Source organism: Staurois parvus, unplaced genomic scaffold (genome assembly GCF_062004578.1).
Source record: "Staurois parvus isolate SC_StPar_1 unplaced genomic scaffold, SC_StPar_1.0 ptg000525l, whole genome shotgun sequence".
Lineage (NCBI taxonomy): Eukaryota > Metazoa > Chordata > Amphibia > Anura > Ranidae > Staurois > Staurois parvus.
Genome location: NW_028318321.1, coordinates 3,524,197 through 3,544,542, shown reverse-complemented (window position 1 = coordinate 3,544,542; position 20,346 = coordinate 3,524,197). Strand labels below are relative to the sequence as shown.

At 41.1% G+C, this 20,346-nt stretch overlaps 1 protein-coding gene across 1 annotated transcript in view; it reads right to left on the bottom strand.

Annotated features, from left to right (window-relative positions):
* Positions 1 to 20,346, bottom strand: part of LOC149451697 (adhesion G protein-coupled receptor A3-like) — an 892,717-nt gene that overhangs the window by 729,481 nt on the left and 142,890 nt on the right. Inside the window, exon 3 of the mRNA XM_089690279.1 lies at positions 7,750 to 7,821. Within this exon, the coding sequence (XP_089546405.1) occupies positions 7,750 to 7,821 (72 nt within the window). The remainder of the gene's footprint in view (positions 1 to 7,749; positions 7,822 to 20,346) is intronic.

The following is a 20,346-nucleotide window of genomic DNA, read 5'->3' as shown; positions in this document are numbered from 1 at the left end:
TGGTCTAGTAACAATGAAACTACAGCTTGTATTGGGCTCTTAACCTGGCCTGATGCAGCCCAATCTCGGAAACTCATTATCGAAGAGTCTCCAAATTTAGGTTGTGTTACTTCAGAAAAAGTTAAGTAGCAACCCTTGCTAGTCAGAATTGGGACATCAGCAGGTGGAAAACTCAAGCAATACTTCAATTCTAATGAATCAGGTAAATTAATCATTATTCAATTAAAAGCATTTAGCTATTATTTTTGGACTCCATAAGGCTCTTTAGGTTTTTTTGTGTTTGTTTTAATAGTTATAGAGATGTAAATATTTGTGGGGTTTGTATTGTGATATAGGCACCACATGAAGCTTTTTCCATTAAATTATATTAATGAATAAGCCTGAGTATAGTAAGCATATCCAAACCAAATGGCAAATTGATGTAATTATTAATTCACGCCAACAGGTTCACTACAATAAGCTTTTCAATTTCCTAAAAGACTGCTCATGTGAAACATTTTATATTTACAACACAGTTTCTTCTTTATGAATTTTCATTTGCATCTGGCATTTTATTTTACAGGTATGTTAGTTAAATGAATAAGAAGTTTGCTGCTAAATCAGTGAAACGATTAAATCTAAAACATACATTTTAATTTGTAATTTAATCTCTAAATGTAATATCAGATAGTGTAAATTAGATTTAATGTGTAAGAATAAATTATACAAAACAATCATTTGAACTAAAAAGCAAAACTAAGCTCAAGAATGTTAAAAAATATGATTTTTAATTTAGCTTTGGGTGCATTACAGCAGGGTTTAAACCCCAAACAAGGTATATATTACGGTTTCTGAGCACAATAGGAAGATCCTCCAGTTTTCATCACATGGCAGACAAAGCTCTGAACATGTTCCTATTGATGGATAGAGGTTTTTTCTTTAATCCTATGAACCATGCACTAGGAAGAATTTGGGGAAGGTCATACCATAATGTGGATTTACAAAAGGAATCTATGGAGAATTGGCTTTAAAATGAGGACCTTTGAAATTCACCCTACAGCAGAGCCTTTTCTGTTGAGTGAGGACTAGTGATGAACAAATTGAGAGTTTGTAATAAGCCAAGATTTTTCCCAAATCAGAAACATTCAGTACAGTCATTAGAGCAAAGTAGTTTTGGCTAGAATATTGAATGGTTTAAACCCTATCAGTTTATTTTTCCTGTCCCATGGGGGTGTTTCATTTCTTTCTGCACCAGAAAGGCAATAGAAAGTGAAAGGAAATCTTTACAGTGAGCAGAATTCTCCTCCCTATCAGCTGTCACCAGGACAGTTATGGCTTTGGAAACTTTATCATCACCTTTTGATTAGGTGACAGCTCTAAAATCTTAGATTTCAAATCACTTCTTGTCACTGGTCACTGGGACACATTGAGGATTAATCTACCCAGCTAGTTTAGAAACAACAATACGAATGTAACAGGTGTTCTACCCCTTTCTTGCATTATCCACAACTAAAGAAAAGTTTTAGCTGTAAGTACACTTTAAAGTGTATGGTCAAAATATAAAATAATGCATTCATTTCCACATTGTATTTCAATTGTTAATAGCCTACTCCTATTAATCTGAATAAACTTGACATTTGTAAACTTAGTTTCTGAAGCTCTCCAGACATTTACTGCCTTGAATTCTGTGACACATAATCACTGCCCTGTTAATAGGCACTGCTGTGCCACACATTTCACAGAACCTGCCTTCTGAACTACAGAAAGTTTTATGAAGGGGAGTCAACACAGGAATTACAGCAATGAAAGTGAAAATAAGCAGCAGAGTAGAAGCTGCAAAGCATTCAGGGAATCCAGGAAGTTGTGGAAAGAGATGGCCAGTAGACAAGTAGCACTCAGAATATGAAAGGAGATTAAGTTTACAGGTGTTTACAAACACCTTGGTTAACTTAAATTTCGGTTTACGAATGAAAATCCATTGAAAATAATGCCTTGGTTTACAAATTTTTTTCATAATACGAAGTGTATGTCAGTGCCAATTTTTAAATGCAACTGCCAGCTTTTTTTTTCTTCACTATAGCTCACAAAATTAGCTATCACTTTCCCCGGAGTTAAAGGAAACTTTTTTCTTTTAAGAAACTAAAAGGAAACATTGTTTATTTTAACTTGGGGGAATAAACTAAAAGGAAACTTTATTTCTTTTAGCTGGGGGGAAAGTGGTAGCTGAATCTCTGAGCTAAGTGAAGAAAAAAAAGTGGTAATTACATTTAAAAACCGGCACCATAATAAATAAATTAAAAAAATAAATGAATGTCCCCCGTAGTAGTATCCAACGTCAATCATGATGTCCACGGTATGGTTCACGAGGGGGGGCACTTGCTCGTCCCCCCCATTTCTTGACCTTCCGGGCTGCATGTTCAGATAAGGGTCTGGTATGGATATTGGGGGGGGACCACACGCCATTTTTTTTTTAGATTTTGGCGTTTCCTTCAAAATCCATACCAGACCCAAAAGTCTTGGTATGGATGGGAGGAGGGACTCCACGCCATTTATTTTTTAATTGCCGACAATTCTTTTACATTCAGCTGTCAGTGGGGAACCCCGCTGGCAGCTGAAACATTAACACATGGTTGTCACTACTAAAATGCCTCATGACTTGATAAAATAACCCATGCAGTATTTTAGTAGCATTTACTTTTTTCTGACCTCCTGAACAGATTAGTTGGCTTTCAATGCATTCCTATGGGAAACGGCGTTTCTGTTTTACAAATTTTTCACTATACAAAAAGTCCCGCAAAGCGAATGAAATTTGTAAACCAAGGTATGACTGTATATTCAATTGTCAAATATAACTATTGTTGTATTGCTATTATAATCCTTATGTTATATAATTAAAACGTGTATCCTATGACCATAGTTTTCTTTAAGTTTGTTCATACAGACTTCATTCATGCAGGAGAGGAGGCTGGTTTGCAATTAAAAGACTGCACTGTGGTTACGAGAAAAAGGCATTACTTTTGAAAACCAGATGGTTGTCAACCATAAAAACAGCACGCTTCTAAAGAACTCCAAATGAGGGTGACCATGCACAACAATTTACTATAGGAAGGTCTAAAAATCTGAATATTAGTAACCCTCCCAGTTTGAAGAACTGGGACAAAATTGGTAAAAGGATATATTTAAAGGTCTAAACAACTCTAACTATTTGAAAGATTTCATTTAGAGCAGAGTTCTAGTTTATATGTCCCAATATGAAAAACGGAACACAGGCTATTAAACTTTAAACGCTCAAGCTTTTTAAAACATTTTTACCAATCTGGACTGGAATGGCTTCAATGAATGTTTGGTTAATGACAATATAAATCAACTTAAATGCAATATCATTGCGTGATTTGTGGCACAGCTGTCTGCTACTTCAGCAGAGGATAACTGGGTTACGGGCTAGGGAAAAGTAAATTGTAATACCTATATATCACTGCAGATACTTGTTACGCCTACAGTGTTTCAGAAGCAAGAACAAAATGTGCTCTCCAAACAATTAAACACGAATGACTGTTCAGTCTACTGTTTAATGATTTGAAAACATATAAACAGCTTGATTTCATGTAAGCTGTGAATATACAATCACAATAATCTCTACAAATATATAGTCATGCTCGCTGATTTTCAGATTGCTCTCTCGATGAAATGAGAGATATGGAGCCAAAAGTGCTCAGCTTTGGTAAATTAAATTTCATTCTTAGCATCTAAATAATTTTTATTTTATTAAAGTTTTTTTTCTTTTTCAGCCTGAAGCATAGGAATAAAACACGGGGCTATTCAAAGAGGTTCTAGGTGCAAAATGAATCAGAGGCCTTCATTCACTAGGTCAATTACACTCGCTGCCAATTCCAGTGGCAAGAATCTTCAGATCTCCATGGCTGGAATTGACAGTAATACATGAATAGCTGTGGTCCCTGCGCCTGTGTAATGCAATGATAGTGTCAGGGAAAACGAGGAATGCACATTAATGCGCCAATGCCAAATGCCCAACAGCTGTGCCCGTTTTCATGCACCTGTTCATGCATACACGCATGCGGGCACATGTGTGTGCAGGCGTGCATGCACACCACCAAACTGGTGCCAGGCAGGCTATTTAAACCACACTGCACTATGAGTCTTTGACTTTTGGTCTACTATGTCCTGTTATCTGCTATCTGCTGTATCCTGATCTTGTTGGCCGACCTGACCTGTCTTGACCTCACACAAACTCCACTTGTACTGACTTTGGCTTGCCTTTGAATTATGTCTTTACCTGGTCCCTTGCTTATATACCTGACCGTTGCTGACTCTTGGCCTGAACCCCAACTATCTACCTGCCTACCATCTGTTTCTGATATACCAGCTAGTTCCTGACCCGACTTGCCTGACCCTGCTATCTGTCCAATATGTGGCTGTCATCCGCTACCAGTCATCTGTAGTTGCTGAGTACCTGCTACTCTGCTGCCAGTATCTCCCAGCTGCTGCTCCCACTGCGCTGCATCTTCAGCTAGCCTGCACCCTGGTTATACAGACTACTCACCTGCAAGTTGACATCACAGACCTGCCAGGCACTCGTGCCACTCCTGGCTCTCGTGCCTCCTGTCTGCTCTACCAGAGGCACAGAGCAGGAGGTGTAAGAGAACGCATTCATCTCCACGTCAGGCTCCACCCCCAGGCACGTGACAGGCTGTTGGCAGCTGCAGTTATTCAGCCAGTGATTTCCTGCAGTGACAATGGCTGGATGCACCTTGCCACTGCAATTACAAGAGAGGCATGGTAATTGATAGATTACAGAAGATAGCTAGGAAGGAAGGTATCATTCTGTGTAGCTCATAGGAAGTGACAAGGGTACTGTATTTCTGTAAAGATCAACAGGTAGTTTCAAAATGCAAATTTTCTTAGCTTGGAAAAAAAAAGAAAACTAATGCAGCGACCACATCAAAGGACTGTAAGATGCAATATATTATATTTTTGTTCCTGGGTTTAGTTATCCCTTAAGACCCACTTAAAGGGCCACCAAGATGCAGTGGGAAGGGGTTAAAGTGGAACTAAGTCTTAAAGTAAACCTGAATATTTACTAGTTTTGAATGGGCAATAAAAACATTGTAAGTAAGCCCTCCCTGCCCTATGTAGAAATTAATATTTAAAGAAACTATTTTCTATTGAGCACATAGCTTGGCAGCCTGCTGGTCTTTTAAGGTAAAAAATACAACCAGAGTTGCAAAAATTGACTGAAATCTGGCTCTTTGTTGTGATCTTTAAAGATCTTTGAGAAGGAACAACTTCACAGTGCAAGCAGCTAGAGAGGTTTGTGAGGGCTTGTTTTAAAGCCATTTTACTGCTTGTTAGAGTGATTGTAAAGGCAAGATATTTTTTACGTTAACTTATTCCCTGCATTAAAGTAAAAAAATGTCCCACCTGTTGAATCGCCCCCTCAGCTTCCTGTATATTTACCTGTGCCCTATTTTGATCTAGCACTGTGGTCATCTGTGGTGCCGTTTTCCTCTCTCTCTCCTCACAGGACATGGAGGTGGCAGCAGGAGCCATTGGCTCCTGCTGCTGTCATTTAAACCCTGTGAGGAGATGTGTTGTGTGTGGCAATAGACGCACACAGCCTGGCTCAAGAGCAAGACCGGAGGCGTGTCATACAAGGATGCGGCTTCCTATGGTGGCACACCAAGAGAAGGAGGAGTCAAGAGTGATGGTGAGGGACCACAGAAAGGGGAGGTTTGGGACCGCTCTCTGCAATACCATTGCACAGTGCAGGAAAATATAACATATTTATTATTACAACAGCTTTAAGTTTATACAGATACTTTAACCACTTGCCCTCCTGAGGATTTATCCCCCTTCCTGACCAGGCCATTTTTTACGTAACGGCACTGTGTTACTTTAATTGACAATTGAGCGGTCATGCAATGCTGCACCCAAAATAAATTTATGTTCTTTTTTTTCCCACAAATTGAGATTTCTTTTGGTGGTATTTGATCGTCTGTGCTTTTTTTTTATTTTTTGCACTATAAAAAAAAAGGTCCGACAATTTTGAGAAAAAAACAATTTATTTTACTTTTTGCAATTAAACATGTCCAGTAAAAAAAATTAAAAATCAAATTTCGTAATAAATTTAAGCCAAAATGTATTCTGCTACATGTCTTTGCTAAAAAAATTCCAAATACATGTAAATTAATTGGTTTATGCGAAAGTGATAGTGTTTACAATTGGCGGTATAGATACTGGAATTTTTAATTTTTTTTTATTTTACTAGTAATGGCGGTGATCAGCTACTTATAGCGGGACAGCGGCGGGCATTCTGACACTGGGGGGAACTGACTTGGTGTCACTGACATCCTTAGTGACAACAGTACAATGATCAGTGCTAAAAAAAAGCACTGACACTGTACTAATGGCACTGGGCAGAAAGGGGTTAACATCTGGGACGATCAAACGGTTATCTGTGTGCTGTTTCATTACAAGCTGTGTCAGTGTGCTTCACTGTAATCACACTGCTTTGCATGGCTGTGCTGTGCACAGCCATCCAAAGCAGTGTGCATGAGCTGACAGGGAGGAGAACTGTTTTCTTTACAAACAGTTCTCCTCCCCGTCGGAGATGCTCGGCAATCACTGGGCGCCGGCGAGTAATCACCAGCCAGGACCCGCTGATTTACAGCCGCAAATGGTGGCGTGGGTAGGGCGCACCCCCTACCCGGACATGCAAAATTATATATATATATATATATATATGTGATTATGCGCACCTGTGCCACCCTGTAGCAGTATATATGCTATAGGGTGGTCGGGAGGCGGTTAATGACCATAGTCTGGACACAAATGCACTTAAATACTTGATATTAGGTAGTGTTTTTATAGGAAAGGAGACTTTGCACATCTCCTCTGCCCAGGAAAAAAAAACTCCTTCCCCTTTCTCCTGGCAAATAGCATTTTTTACTATGTTCACTGCTTACAGCACATGCTGTAAGTGGCTGAAAGTAAAGCAGGGTGCCAAGATAGTAAAGATGCAATTCATGTAGGATTAACATCATCAATGGCTGCACAATGGCTAAGGAGAGAAGACACCAGATGTGGAAAAATTGGAGAAGATGACAGAATTGGCAATGGAGCAGCATCAGGGGCAGTGGAACTGTGAGTTCTTCAGGAGGGCAAATCCACACTTAAGTCTACTATAATGTGAATTCTTGATATGCAAACTTGCACATTATGGCAGGAGCTCTGCCACTCACTCATGCTACAATCCTGCTTTATTAAAAGTTGCAGATTTAAAAAGATTGAAAAAGACTATTGAGATTATATTAGCATACTAAAGCTTACAGTATATGAGATTGTACTGATTTGGTTACCATATACTATATTTTAAAAGCAAAAGGAAGGTAAAATAAAGAAAATATGTTGAAAAGTAGCAGCAGTGTTATTGTCCACACAAATCATTTTAAGCTTATGAACATGAAACTATGCATCCTAATCAGTCAACATGGCCACACCAATGCCATGCATAATTACAGTGAAAAGTAGATTGTCATTAGGGAATAATAAAACATTTCCATTTAGTGTTTAACATCCTGAAAGGAGATGAAATCATTGTAGTACATCTATACACATCTAAAAATCACTGTAATGGTTTATACCCAGTGCCAGGATCCACTGTTATTGCTTGGTGACATATTGCTGTTCCCTGTGGTAAAATGTCGATGTGAACACAATTTACAAAGTAATTCAAACAGAATTAATACTTACAGACGCCTCAGTTCAGAAAGTCCATAAAAGGCCCCCGGCTCGATGGTGCTAATCAAGTTATTCCTCAGATCTCTGGAGACAGAAATGTAGACACAGCAATTAATTATCAGGCATACAGCCGATTGTAAATGAACAACAAGCAAAGCATCAATTGACATTCACTTCAGTTTACCATTGAATATGAAATGCAGAATAAATAACAATAATGATTCAGAATTTACGTGGTAGTCACACCTTTCCACCAATTCTAGCCTGGCCTTTTCAGATGGCTGCTTTCTGGTACCTAAAGCAGTGGCCATGTTGAGATGTGACAAAAATCATTCTTGACAATGCGGCAGGTTATTTCAAGGTTAACAAAAGGGGAAACCACATTACAGGACATATGATGTTTCTTTGTGTCTTGCTGTTAGGTAATAAAGACATTTAAGGTTGTGAAAGTAAAACAAACTATAGAATGATAAGCTTTCTGAATAGTGTGATGTCAAAAGAAATAGTCAAATGTTGACAGCCATATTGAATTCTCCACTAATGCAGCTGTTATATCTATCCAGCAAAAATGCAGGCAGTCTTTTAAAGAGAACCTGTCACATGATTAAAAACCCATAAGTAAGCACATACCTGTGAAGAATGAATAGAATATTTGTGTCTCTTGCTACCCACATGTCTGAATGCTGCTCCAGTCTGGAAATCTGGTCTCTTAAAGTCCACAGGGAAACTAGCATATATGGAAGAGCCGATCTCCATAGTTCTTCATAGAGCTCACTGGAGGATATTTACTAAAACTGGTGCACTCAGAATCTGGTGCAGCTGTGCATAGTAGCCAGTCAGCTTCTAATTTCAGCTTGTATGCCTTGACAATAAAACCTGGAAGCTGGTTTCTATGAAGAGTTGCACCAGAATTTGCATTCACCAGTTTTAGTAAATAACCCTTACTGTTTCTTCCTGCCATGCCTCACTTCACTGCAGGAGAGAGTCATGACAAAAAGGTCATCAAGATGAACTAGTGAGAGGAAGGTATTTTGTTTCTTCACAGAAATCTAACATCTGCACAGCCTTTTGATGGTAATTTCTTCATAAACATATTATGAAATAATTTTTACAAGATTGATTAATTTAATATTCAAAATATATTGTAACATATTAAGTGCAAATTTTCAAACTATCAGTTTAGGGTCTCCACACTTATTATCTACATTGGATGAAGAGATATTTGCCCATTCACTGTGTTTGCACAAAAAAAAGTACCATATTCCATACTAGTTTCATTTTCCTTGCATGCACTGGTACTTATATCCTTAAACATTTCTGAAAAATTTAATCCTAGCGAATTACAGAAAACCTGCTCTGGATGTTCCCATTCTGTGAAGATAGGCTTCTTAAAGCGAAAGTATATTGTAATTTTTTACTAAACACATTTTTTGTAATTTTTCAGTGTTTTTTAAAATAAAAATAATAAATAACAATATTATTATTATTAACAATATTAATTAATAAAAATAATTATAAATCATTTTTCATTCAGTGTAACTTTTTTACATTTTTAAATACTTGCTACTCTGTATTTTTTATTATTGTATTAAATATATTAAATAAATAAATATATATATATACATATATACCGGTGTGTGTATATATATATATATATATATATATATATACACAGTGGGGCAAAAAAGTATTTAGTCAGCCACCAATTGTGCAAGTTCTCCCACTTAAAAAGATGAGAGGCCTGTAATTGGCATCATAGGTAGACCTCAACAATGAGAGACAAAATGAGAAAAAAAATCCAGACAATCACATTGGCTGATTTGGAAAGAATTTTTTCGCAAATTATGGTGGAAAATAAGTATTTGGTCACCTACAAACAAGCAAGATTTCTGGCTCTCACAGACCTGTACCTTCTTCTTTAAGAGGCTCCTCTGTCCTGCACTCATTACCTGTATCAATGGCACCTGTTTGAACTTGTTATCAGTATAAAAGTCACCTGTCCACAACCTCAAACAGTCACACTCCAAACTCCACTATGGTGAAGACCAAAGAGCTGTCGAAGGACACCAGAAACAACATTGTAGACCTGCACCAGGCTGGGAAGACTGAATCTGTCAAATTATTTGATGCATGATTTATAGTAGTAACTGCCTAGGTAATCTTCCTTTAATGTTTTTTCCCTTTCTTTTTAAGAACTGTTTTGTTTGTATACCTGCCTCTTTGTAAGTTGTTTTACTTGTGATTGTTTTAAAGTATGCATGAATCTTAAGAGACAGCATGCTAGTTTATGTATATTTGCACTAAGTCTTTAAAGTGTGTGCTTTAAATAATCCTTTAACTGATGTCTCTGTGTTGTGAATATGTGTATAAATCTGTTAAGGTACAGAATTTACTGAGTGGAAGTACTAGGATTGTGGGTCTTTTACAATATGGTGGTTGGTACCTTGTGTGCTTGTGTTTGTTTTGTTTCCTGTTGTTTTCCTCGTCCAGACAGAAAGATTTTGTGTTCTCTTGTTTCTGATCTGCATGCTGGTCTTCCCACTTACCTGAAGAAAACACTGGGGTTTCTGCTCTCAGAATCTGGTGCAGCTATGCATGGTAGCTAATCAGCTTCTAATTTTAGCTTGTTCAATTAAGCTTTGGAAATAATATCTGGAAACCAATTGGTTGCTATGCAGAGTTGCACTAGATTTTGTTTTCTCCAGCTTTAGTAAATAAACCCCAAACTGTCCCATCAGGCTGGCAGGAACTCATTGGACAGCTGTTATGTGCTCTGGGCAGCCATGCTGGGGAGGCCAGTGCTTGTGATTGGGAGATTGAGAGGCCGTTTTGGTGTGGCAGTGATATATACTGTATATCACGTGCCCACCATTTAATGGGGGGGTTCTCACATGGGAAGAAAGCAGAGATGCAGCATTATCATGTAGCAGCATAGAGGAATGCACATGGCCGCTGCTTCCAGGGAGAGTTTCTGCATCCCAACTACTCAGGAAGGTTTTTCTTCATGGGACCTTAGAGGAAGCAGATTAAAGCTATAGTCCTGAGAGGATGTATGTGTACACATTCCCCATTTGGTATTGTGGCATCAGGCATGTAGTTGGAAAAGTGAGAATGGATATCCTCTTTGAGAGGTCGCACCAGTAATGTGAGTACTGCAACACTCCTCTTGGCACACCTACAATGGAAACAGTATTGTAAGCATTTTACAAGTATGAACCTGGCACTTTACTATATGCCTGGGACAGTTCCTACCATTCTCATGGACACTTGTTTCTCTTACAAATGGACTGTCAACCACTTTGAAGGACTATAATCCTGCCACATGTATGGAACTGAGTTAAAGTGGCTGTAGACCCTTACATATCCTCAATGAAGTAAATGGCCTCAGGTGAAACACAGAGATGAAACAAATTCTCCTATGTACAGTATGTTGTACCTGTTTATTGGTACTCTTCTCTCCTCAAAGTGCTGAATTTATAAAGCTTGTCTGAGCTGTCAGAAAAAGGGGGTGGAGAGCTGAAATTACACACTGCAGAGCTCAGTGAGGAGAGTTCTGAGAGCTGATTGGAAGGAAGGAACACCCCCTCCCCCCTTTTACACAGCTTACAGAATCAGAGCTGAGACTGTCATTCTGCTGGAGGTCCCTTTCCTGTTACCATTTTCTCTTGGAGTCAGGAATGACTTATGCCTATAGCAGAGGAATGAAGCAGTAGATAAAATGACACTTAGTGCTCTTGAGACAAGTACACACTATAGAAGGAAACACCTTGCTCATATTTCCTGTTTGAGGTTTACGACCACTTTAAGCAATATCTCTGGCACTGTGCCTACTTCAAGTGCTGTTCAAGTTATGTGCTATATGTTTATAACTAACGTTTGTTTCTAGTAAAGCTGAAAATGAGAAAGGCCTCCGAGTGCATACACAAAGTCTTAGCATGTAAAGTGGGTGTGATTGCTGCAATGCTGCTGGCAGTCAGATAACAGCAAGGTAAACTCATAATATGCTATTCTGGTAATCAGCGAGGAAACCTAGATGGGAGTGTAATTTTTAAAGCCCAGTCAATACCAAGGGAGCATAACCTGAAGTAATTAGTGCAAACCTGATCAGCCTTGGAGCTTGTTAACATTAGAGATCACCCTCTTAGCCATGAGAGAAGATCCCACACGGGAACACATGGCGTGGACCTGAGCCCCCCCAATGTTTCATCTGTCCCAGGCGTATGGTTGGACCTCCTGATCCATAACCTAAAACCATATGGAGAATGTAGGGCCCAGTGAGAGAGTGTGATCTAGATGTAAAAAGATGTTACGAATTGGGGGGTGGTATTTCAAACCTGCCATTAACGCAAGTGTGGCAGACACTGAGATCGGAAACTGGCTAAATAATATTGCCCCAAGCTGACTTGTATTACTGCAGGCCACTAGCTGAGGTTCAGCCATGGGTTGCAGCTAAGGTCACCTACAAGATAGCAATTCCTTTTTATCGTCTTCTCTCCTTGTCTCACTTTTTTCTTCAAGCCTCCTCTCCATCCATGACAATCTAAATCCCACTTTACATGTATGTTTTGTTTTAAAAAATGAAACACTCTTTTTTATTCAAGCTTGAGGAATGGAGCCAAGCAACATTGATTTAAACCATGGAGCAAAAGTGTCTTCAATGGTTTCCAGCCAGTTACAGTCATCACATACTAACACTATGTACATTTTCAGAAGAACATCACCCAATGTTTTCTGTGAAGTTAAAATAATTTCACATGGGTTCATTTAACTTTATGAGCATTCACAAATGTATCTGCCTTTTTTTGTCATCGCTTGCAGATCATATAATACAGAAGACATGTATACCTTTACAATTATCTTAAGGAGAGTCCAGACTGGAAAGTGCTGGACATAGATGCGTGTCAGGAAATAAAAAATAAAATATTGAATGTTCTTGAGATAGATGTGGGGAAATCTGACAAAGCGATTCTCTAGGGATTCCTTGTCAGTGCTTAACTGTCAGATTTTCACCTTGTATAATACTTGAGGCATTAATATATTCTTTTTGCTGCTTCATCCTGTGTGTATGCTGTTCCAAGTTTAATATTTGCTTTTTGTCAGTGCTAGGGTGTTGCAGTAGCTTAAAGGTACACTCCAGATAAAAAGGGAACATTTTGCACAGTCACAAAGTAGGGTGAGAAACCATAAAAGGGGCAGGCAAGTCACAGAATATTGATTGTATTCTACTGACACTGCAGTTGTCAAAACATAACAGTAAAAAGTGGTTATAGAAATTCCTGCCATGTGTCACTGCCAGACACACAATTTCTGTTGCCAACCATCCCAAAGGCCTGTAAGGTAACTTCAGGAGCCCCACTCTATTACACAAAACAAACAGTACTACATATCTGAAAAAAATGCCCCTATTACACAGAATTCTTACACTTGAGCTGCAAGCTGCACATAAACCTTGGAATTACGGGTTTATGAGTGACCCTGAATGAGTAAGGGCTGTGCCTGGGTGAATGCCCCCTGAAGTAGCTATTTTTTAAATTTTTTCCCTTCCCCCATTTGCTAGGATGTTGGTGGCCTGGGTTGCTCAGACTCTTTGGTGCTAGGACACAGGAATTTCACCTTATAAACAAACCTACTGTGCCATCCAAGGGCAAAACAAACACTGAGAACAGAGTATTCTTATATAAAAAAGAGTGTAAAAACTGCGCTGAATATGTGAAAATGAAATCAAATATGTATAAATACACACATAAATGGATAACTACCACAATGCTGCTACTTCAAAAATATCAAACAAAACACATAAATGAACACTCAAAAGAAGTGATTCAGTAGCACATAAATATATCAGTGAAAAAACTGTGAAAGCTGAGTGTGTAGTTCAAAGAAAGTATGAAAGCTATTTCTTATCCACCAAGGGATTCTTCCAAATCTTCAATCTAAATCACCACGTGAAGACAGAAAATGCTGTTCCCCCTATCGGGTATATACTCACCAGAAAATATTGCACCCCACTCTCGTGGTAGGCTAAAGAGGTTCAGTTTCTCCCGGTGGGCTGACGGATCAATCAGTGCCAGTATCAATCATCTCCTCCAAACTTTATAATTGCCTATCCCCAATATGATTCGTAAATATTGAGAATCCAAAAATAGTGGCACTTATAGTGACAGGGGAGCCTCCCCCTCCTCGGACCAAATGACCATGTAAGAGAAAATGAGAAAAGCCCCAATGGTGCAGTACAAAACACAATACTTTATTGCCACAAATAGACTGCCACTTACAGGATAAATAAAAATAAAACGCCCAAAGATGCTGCACTAGGTGTGCATATTAGTGTAAACCGAGCCAGTGCTCTCACCACCACTGGAAACTCCATCTCTGACGTTCCCGCTTCACTTCCGATTCCGGGAGCACCACTTCAGCCTCGCTCTGACGTGTTTCGTCATATCTGACTTACACATAGGGGTCTTACTCATACCATGAGTCTATCACTCATGGTATGAGTAAGTCAGATGTGACAAAACACAGAGACAAGGGGTGATTCAGAAAGGGGGAGTACCTGTACCTATTTTCATATTAAAAACCCTGATTATACCTTGTTTTTTTCAGGACACGTTGGGCTTTCATTTGGTGGTAAATGATGAAAACTATCCCAAAATAATAACAAAAATAGTTTTTTAAACTTTAGCTGTATATTTTTGTGCCACGTAACCCACCACCAAAAAAAATCCCATAAAATACATTTCCCTTCTCCTGATGATCACTGATACTAACATTAATACTGACTGACACTAACTGAAACACTGCCGTGAACTAGTTTATCTTTTTTTATTTCAGACCTGAATAAAGGAATCTGAACAGAAAAAAATCAGTGTATGGGCGGGAAGGGGAGGATTGTGCGTGTGTGTGTGGGGGAGGGAGGGGGGCAGGACATATAAATCCAGCCCTGTGCATAACCTGTGGGTTGGAGCACCACAGTAGTTATGCAGGAAATATTTGTAATCTTCTTGTTCATTTCATTTTTGCGTATGTATACCAAAAACCTTTGTTAATGTTATTACCATTTTTATAAAACAGAATTGGAACCTCTGTCTGTTTTTATTGCCGTCTGTGTCCCTGCTTGGGAAACTAATCCCCTTTATTCTGGTGTCCTTTTTTGTCATTGAGAGAAAAAGCGGTTTGAAATCCAAAATGTTAGCTTTGTTGTCTCCAGAACAAGAGGTGAGGGTACATATTTCAACAAAATCACCTGTTCTAGTGAAAACTGTTACATTTGCTAGACAGGAAGTAAAAGAAAATCTACATTTGGTTCAAACCAGACAGCAAAAATTTAACTGACAAGGAGTTTTAATCAATTCCTACTAACTAATATTATTTATATCCTCAAAAGAACCCAAGTTCAGCTCTAAAAGTGTAGCTATTGCCATTGAAAAGTTTAAGATCTTACAGGCTCCATAACAGTAACCCTTCACACACAAATACTCACAAAAAGGGTATGGTTACTATAACATTGTCAGGGGTGTCTGCACATTTATAGCAATAACTTATGAGCAAATGGACAAATAGGTACGTTCTTAAACACCTGGCGATGCTGTCCAGTTGCCCACCAGTTTTGGAACTGGATTTTCCATATGCACAGTAAACTGAACTGCTGGTACCTGCAATGTCACCCCAAGTGCAAAACACCATTTAATCCTAAACCCCCCAAATTCCATAAATCTCAATTTAAACTAATGCAACATATCCTTACAGCAGCAAACCAACTATAATCAAAGTCTGCAGGAGTCCAACCCTTAACATTGCTAAAACAAGGTCTACATTTACTCAATTGATTTCAAAACCTTGGATACAATGAATACATAAATACACAGCAATCTGATATCCATAGTACAAGCAGTTCTATCCTTCAGGTTTCGACACAGAGTTCCTTTAATCTGGGGAGTGCCTACAGTTTTCTCATTTCCCTTCTCCCACACCTTGTCTACCCTTCATTCACACCCTTTCTACCTGCAAAAGTCCCCTTCTGCATCACTTCCTGCATCACATAACCTTCACATGATTATGCCCAATGTAAAGGATCTGCTTACCACAATTTGAGGTTTCTCCATTTTGAAAATAGTCATTACATTATTATTATCTTTGCACAAAGTTAAAGTGATTCTAAAGGTTCTAATTAGAAAATTTGTTTTATACTTACTTGCTCTATGTAATGGTTTGGACAGAGCAACCCTGATCCTCTTCTTCTGGGTCTCCCTCCAGCAGTCTTGGCTCCTTTCCCCTGCCAAGTGCCCCCAATAGAAAGCCTCTTGCTATGGGGGCACTCGAGCAGGCTCACTCCTGAGCAACACTTCCGTGAATGGACATTGTCTATTCACACACAGGGTATGTCTCAGTTTTGCCCCCCACTCTCTCCTCCTCAACTCACTGACTGTGACTGACAGCAGCAGGAACCAATGGCTTCCACTGCTGTGTGAAAGAATGAGGAGAGAGAGACCCAGGAGCTCTCACGCACATCGCATGATTGAGATGGGGCTCAGGTAAGTATAATGGGGGGCCTGAGGGGGAGCTGCACCCAGAAGGTTTTTTACCTTAATGCATAGACTGCATTGAGGTAAAAAAATATGAAAATTTCCTATCAAATACTTACCGTAATTTTCCTTTCCTGATGGACTCTATGGCAGCATACATATGAGCTAGTTCTGCCCTCTCCTATAGAACCCCACTCCCATAAATCTTTGTTCCTCGCCAGAGGCTGTGTTCCATAACTAGCCTACTCATAACATTGGGAGGGTACTCCTGATGCCATGGAGTCCATTAGGAAAGGAAAATTACAGTAAGTATTTGATAGGAAATTTTCCATTTCCTGACAGACTCCATGGCAGCATATGTATGGGAAATAACTATCAACACATATGGGTGGGCAGTTACTCAAAGACTTTAATTTGCCCATCAACTGACATGACTTTCAAACCAAACTTAACAGAGGATAAGGAAGCAGGCTCTACACAGTAATGAGCCATAAAAGTGTTGATTGAGGACCATGAGGCCGCTCTGCAGATCATCTCAGAGGCGACATGCCGGGAAGCCACCTACGACATAGCCACACTTCTGGCTGAGTGTACGGTCACTGCCTCCGGAGGCACCAAGCCCTTAGTTCTGTAGGCCATTTGGATGGCCTGGATGATCCAGGCTATGATTGACCTGGGAGACGCCCAATCTCTTTTACGCTTTTAAGGTCTCACCACGTCCAGGGGGTGAACGTCATCAACTCCCGAGGCTCTAAATGTTAGCAAGACAATCTCTTGGTTCTTGTGGAAGACCGAGGTCACTTTAGGGTTAGAACCTATCATAGGGATGAGGACCACTTGATCCAGGAAGAATGTCAAAAATGGTTCTTTACAGCCAAGCTTACCGATTTCAGAGACTCTTTTTGCTGATGTAACCGCCACCAGAAAGACCACCTTGATGGAGAGCTCCCTCACTGTGGATGAACCAGTTGATTCTGGAACACCTCCAGAGAAGAAGTCGAGGACAAGTGGAAGGTCCCATTTTGGGAACCTCGGATTCCTCTGGGGCCTCAACCTTACTGCCCTTTTGAAGAATTGCCAAACCAGAGAGAGGTCAGCCCATGATACTCCAGTGAAGGCTGAGATGGCTCACACATGAAGCCTGAGGGTGCTGACCAACAGGGGCAGGTCCAAGCCTGACTGCAGAAATTGCAGATCATCCTGGATCCTCAGATTACTAAAGGATCCGCCCACAGTCGAGATATAATCCACAAACTTAGACCAGACTCTTCCATAGACCCTGTGGGTACTTGGTCTTCTGGCTTTCATCAGAGTAGAGATGACTTTGGCAGGAGAGCCTAAAGCCTCCAACCTCCCCCTCTCAAGAACCAGACTATTAGATGAAGCCAGGCTGGGCAAGGGTGAAGACTGGCCCCCAGTGACATCAGGTCTGGCTTGAGTGGGAGAGGAACCAGGTCCCGAAAGCTGAGCTGTGCCAGTAAGGGAAACCATGGTCTGTTCGGCCAGTATGGAATTACAGCCACTGCCTCCACCGCTTCTGCTCTGAACCTCCAAAGAAACCTGAAGATGACAGAGACCAGGGAAAATGCATAAGCCGTGCAAAACGTCCACTGATCCATCAGAGCATCTACTCCGAAGGCCTGGGGACAGTGTAATACATCCCCAGTTTGCTGTTGCACGGGGAGCCAAACAGGTCGACTGATCCCGAGGGTCAGTATCCACTTGAAAACTTCTGTGTTGAGAGACCACTCATTGTTGCCCAATTGAACTCTGGATAGGATGTCTGCTTGCGAGTTCAGGACTCCGGGGACGTATACTGCCGATATGTTGCACAGGTTTCTCTGAGCTCAAGCCATAATTGGCTCTACCTCTTATCTTGTCTCCTTATATACGACACTGCCATCACATTGTTGTACCTCAGGAGGACTGATTTCCCCTGTGTTAAGTGCTGGAAGGCCCGTAGGGCACACAGCACCGCTCACAATTCCAGGATGCTCAACCCCAACCTGTGGGAGGGAAAGCTCCATCTGCCCTGAGCTATCTCTGACTGGCAGAGAGCACCCCATCCGGAGTTGCTGGCATCCATAATGATTGTGACCCAGGAGATGGGGGCAATCAGATGGAAGTTGAGCAGGTTCTTCTGCTGCAGCCACCAAGGAAGGCTCTCCTTCATAGATGGAGATATGTAAATGACCTGGCCCATGCTGCTTGGATTTCACTGTTGAAGAAAGCCCTTCTGGAAAGGTCGCATTCTCCACTGTGCCCACTTCACCATCAGCGCTGTGGACACCATGGTGCCAATGATCTTCAGGCATTGGAGGGCCCAAAGGTGTGAGGAATACAGGACAGATATTATTTGGCTCTGAATCACCAGAATCTTCTCTATGGGCAGGGAGATGGTGGTGCCGATCGTGTTGAAATGAGCCGCCCCAAGGAATATTAGAGACTGTGTGGGCTCCAACTGGCTCTTCTCCATATTCAGCAACCACCTAAATTCGAGAAGGGTCGAGATCACATGGCCCTGTGCTGTAGTAGCTGTTCTCTGTCCTGGCATAGTAGGAGCAGGTCATCTAGGTAGCAGTGCAGGTTATTGCCTCTGGTTCTGATCAGGGCCACAACCACCAACAAGACTTTTGAAAACCCACAAATCAACATCAAAAGCCCAGAGGGGAGACACACGAACTGGAGATACCAGATAGTCCCCAGCAAACCAGAGGAATCTCTGAAAATCTCTTGCAATGGGCACATGAAAGTAGGCATCCTTCAGATCTTTAGACAGGAGCCAGTAGCCTGGTTGAATCGCTTGTTGAATTGTGAACAGCGTCTCCATCTTGAATTTTGACTTCCTGATAAAGGAGTTTAGATGGGTGAGATCTAAGACTGGCCTCCAGGCCCCATTTCTTTTCTGGACCAAAAAGAGGAGTGAGTACATGCCCTGAAATTCTTCGCCATCCGGAACCGGCATGATAGCGCCCTGTCCACGTGGGACAGCAGCATTTCCCTCCTTTCTTTGGAATGTGGAAGGGCCGTACGGGTGAAATTGAGATGAGGAGGGCTCTTGAACACCCAAGCATGCCCTAAAGATACTGTGTTTATGGCCCAGGCGTCCCGGATTGAAGCCGCCCAGACATGCCGAAAGTGGCGAAGGAGTGCCCCTACCTGGCCTGCCTGAGCAGGCCCAATCTCAAAAGGACTTTGTGGCCTCATGACCTCCAGAGGTCAAGCCCTTGGAGGATTTCTGAAAAGATGACCAGATTCTCCTCCAGCTTCTCTTGAATTCGTGGCCTGGCTTGTAGAGGCTCATGTCCCTGGCTTGTTCTGAGCCTTAACTTCTGGGCTGAGCCCTCTTCTGGCCTAGCAGATGCCGATCCTGGGGCAGGAAACCGGACCTCCCGCCTGTAGCTCAGGCTATAGCACTTTCCAATTTGTTCCCAAACAGGGAAGAACCCTCGAAGGGGGTCGTGCACCATGCCTGCTTAGAGGCCGGATCAGCCAACCAGGGCCGAAGCCACAATGTACGCTTGGCTGTCACCGAGGACAACATAACCCAAGCCAGCAGCTGGGTAAGGTCGATCGAAGCCTCCACTAGAAAGGCAGATGCCAACCTCAGCTCGTGGATAGCTGAATTCCTGGCCATCTCTTCCGGAACTCCTCTGAGGGCCGCATCCACGTTATCTGACCACACTTCCATAACTTCAGATAAAGAAGCTAAGGCAATCGCTGGCTTGCAAGCCATCCCTGCTGTAGTGTAGATTCGCTAGAGATTGAAATCGATTCTCCTTTCCAGGTTTTTCTTGAGGGAAATGTACTTGGCTACCCTCATCAATGCCACATCCACCAGAGGGGCCAATTCTAAATGTTTAACGTCCTCTGATTTGATTAGATAAAGCTTGGCTGCTTTGTTTAGCAAGGAGGCCCTCTTATCGACATTGCTCCACTCCTCAGTGAAAATTGCTACAGGAATGGAAAGTTTGGACGATCCTTCCTTAGGTGTTTGAAGAATTTCTTGTGTTTAGGGGAAGACTCCATGGCTTCTTCCCACTTCAGGACCTCTTTGATTGCTTTGACTAAGGGCAAGACCAAAGCG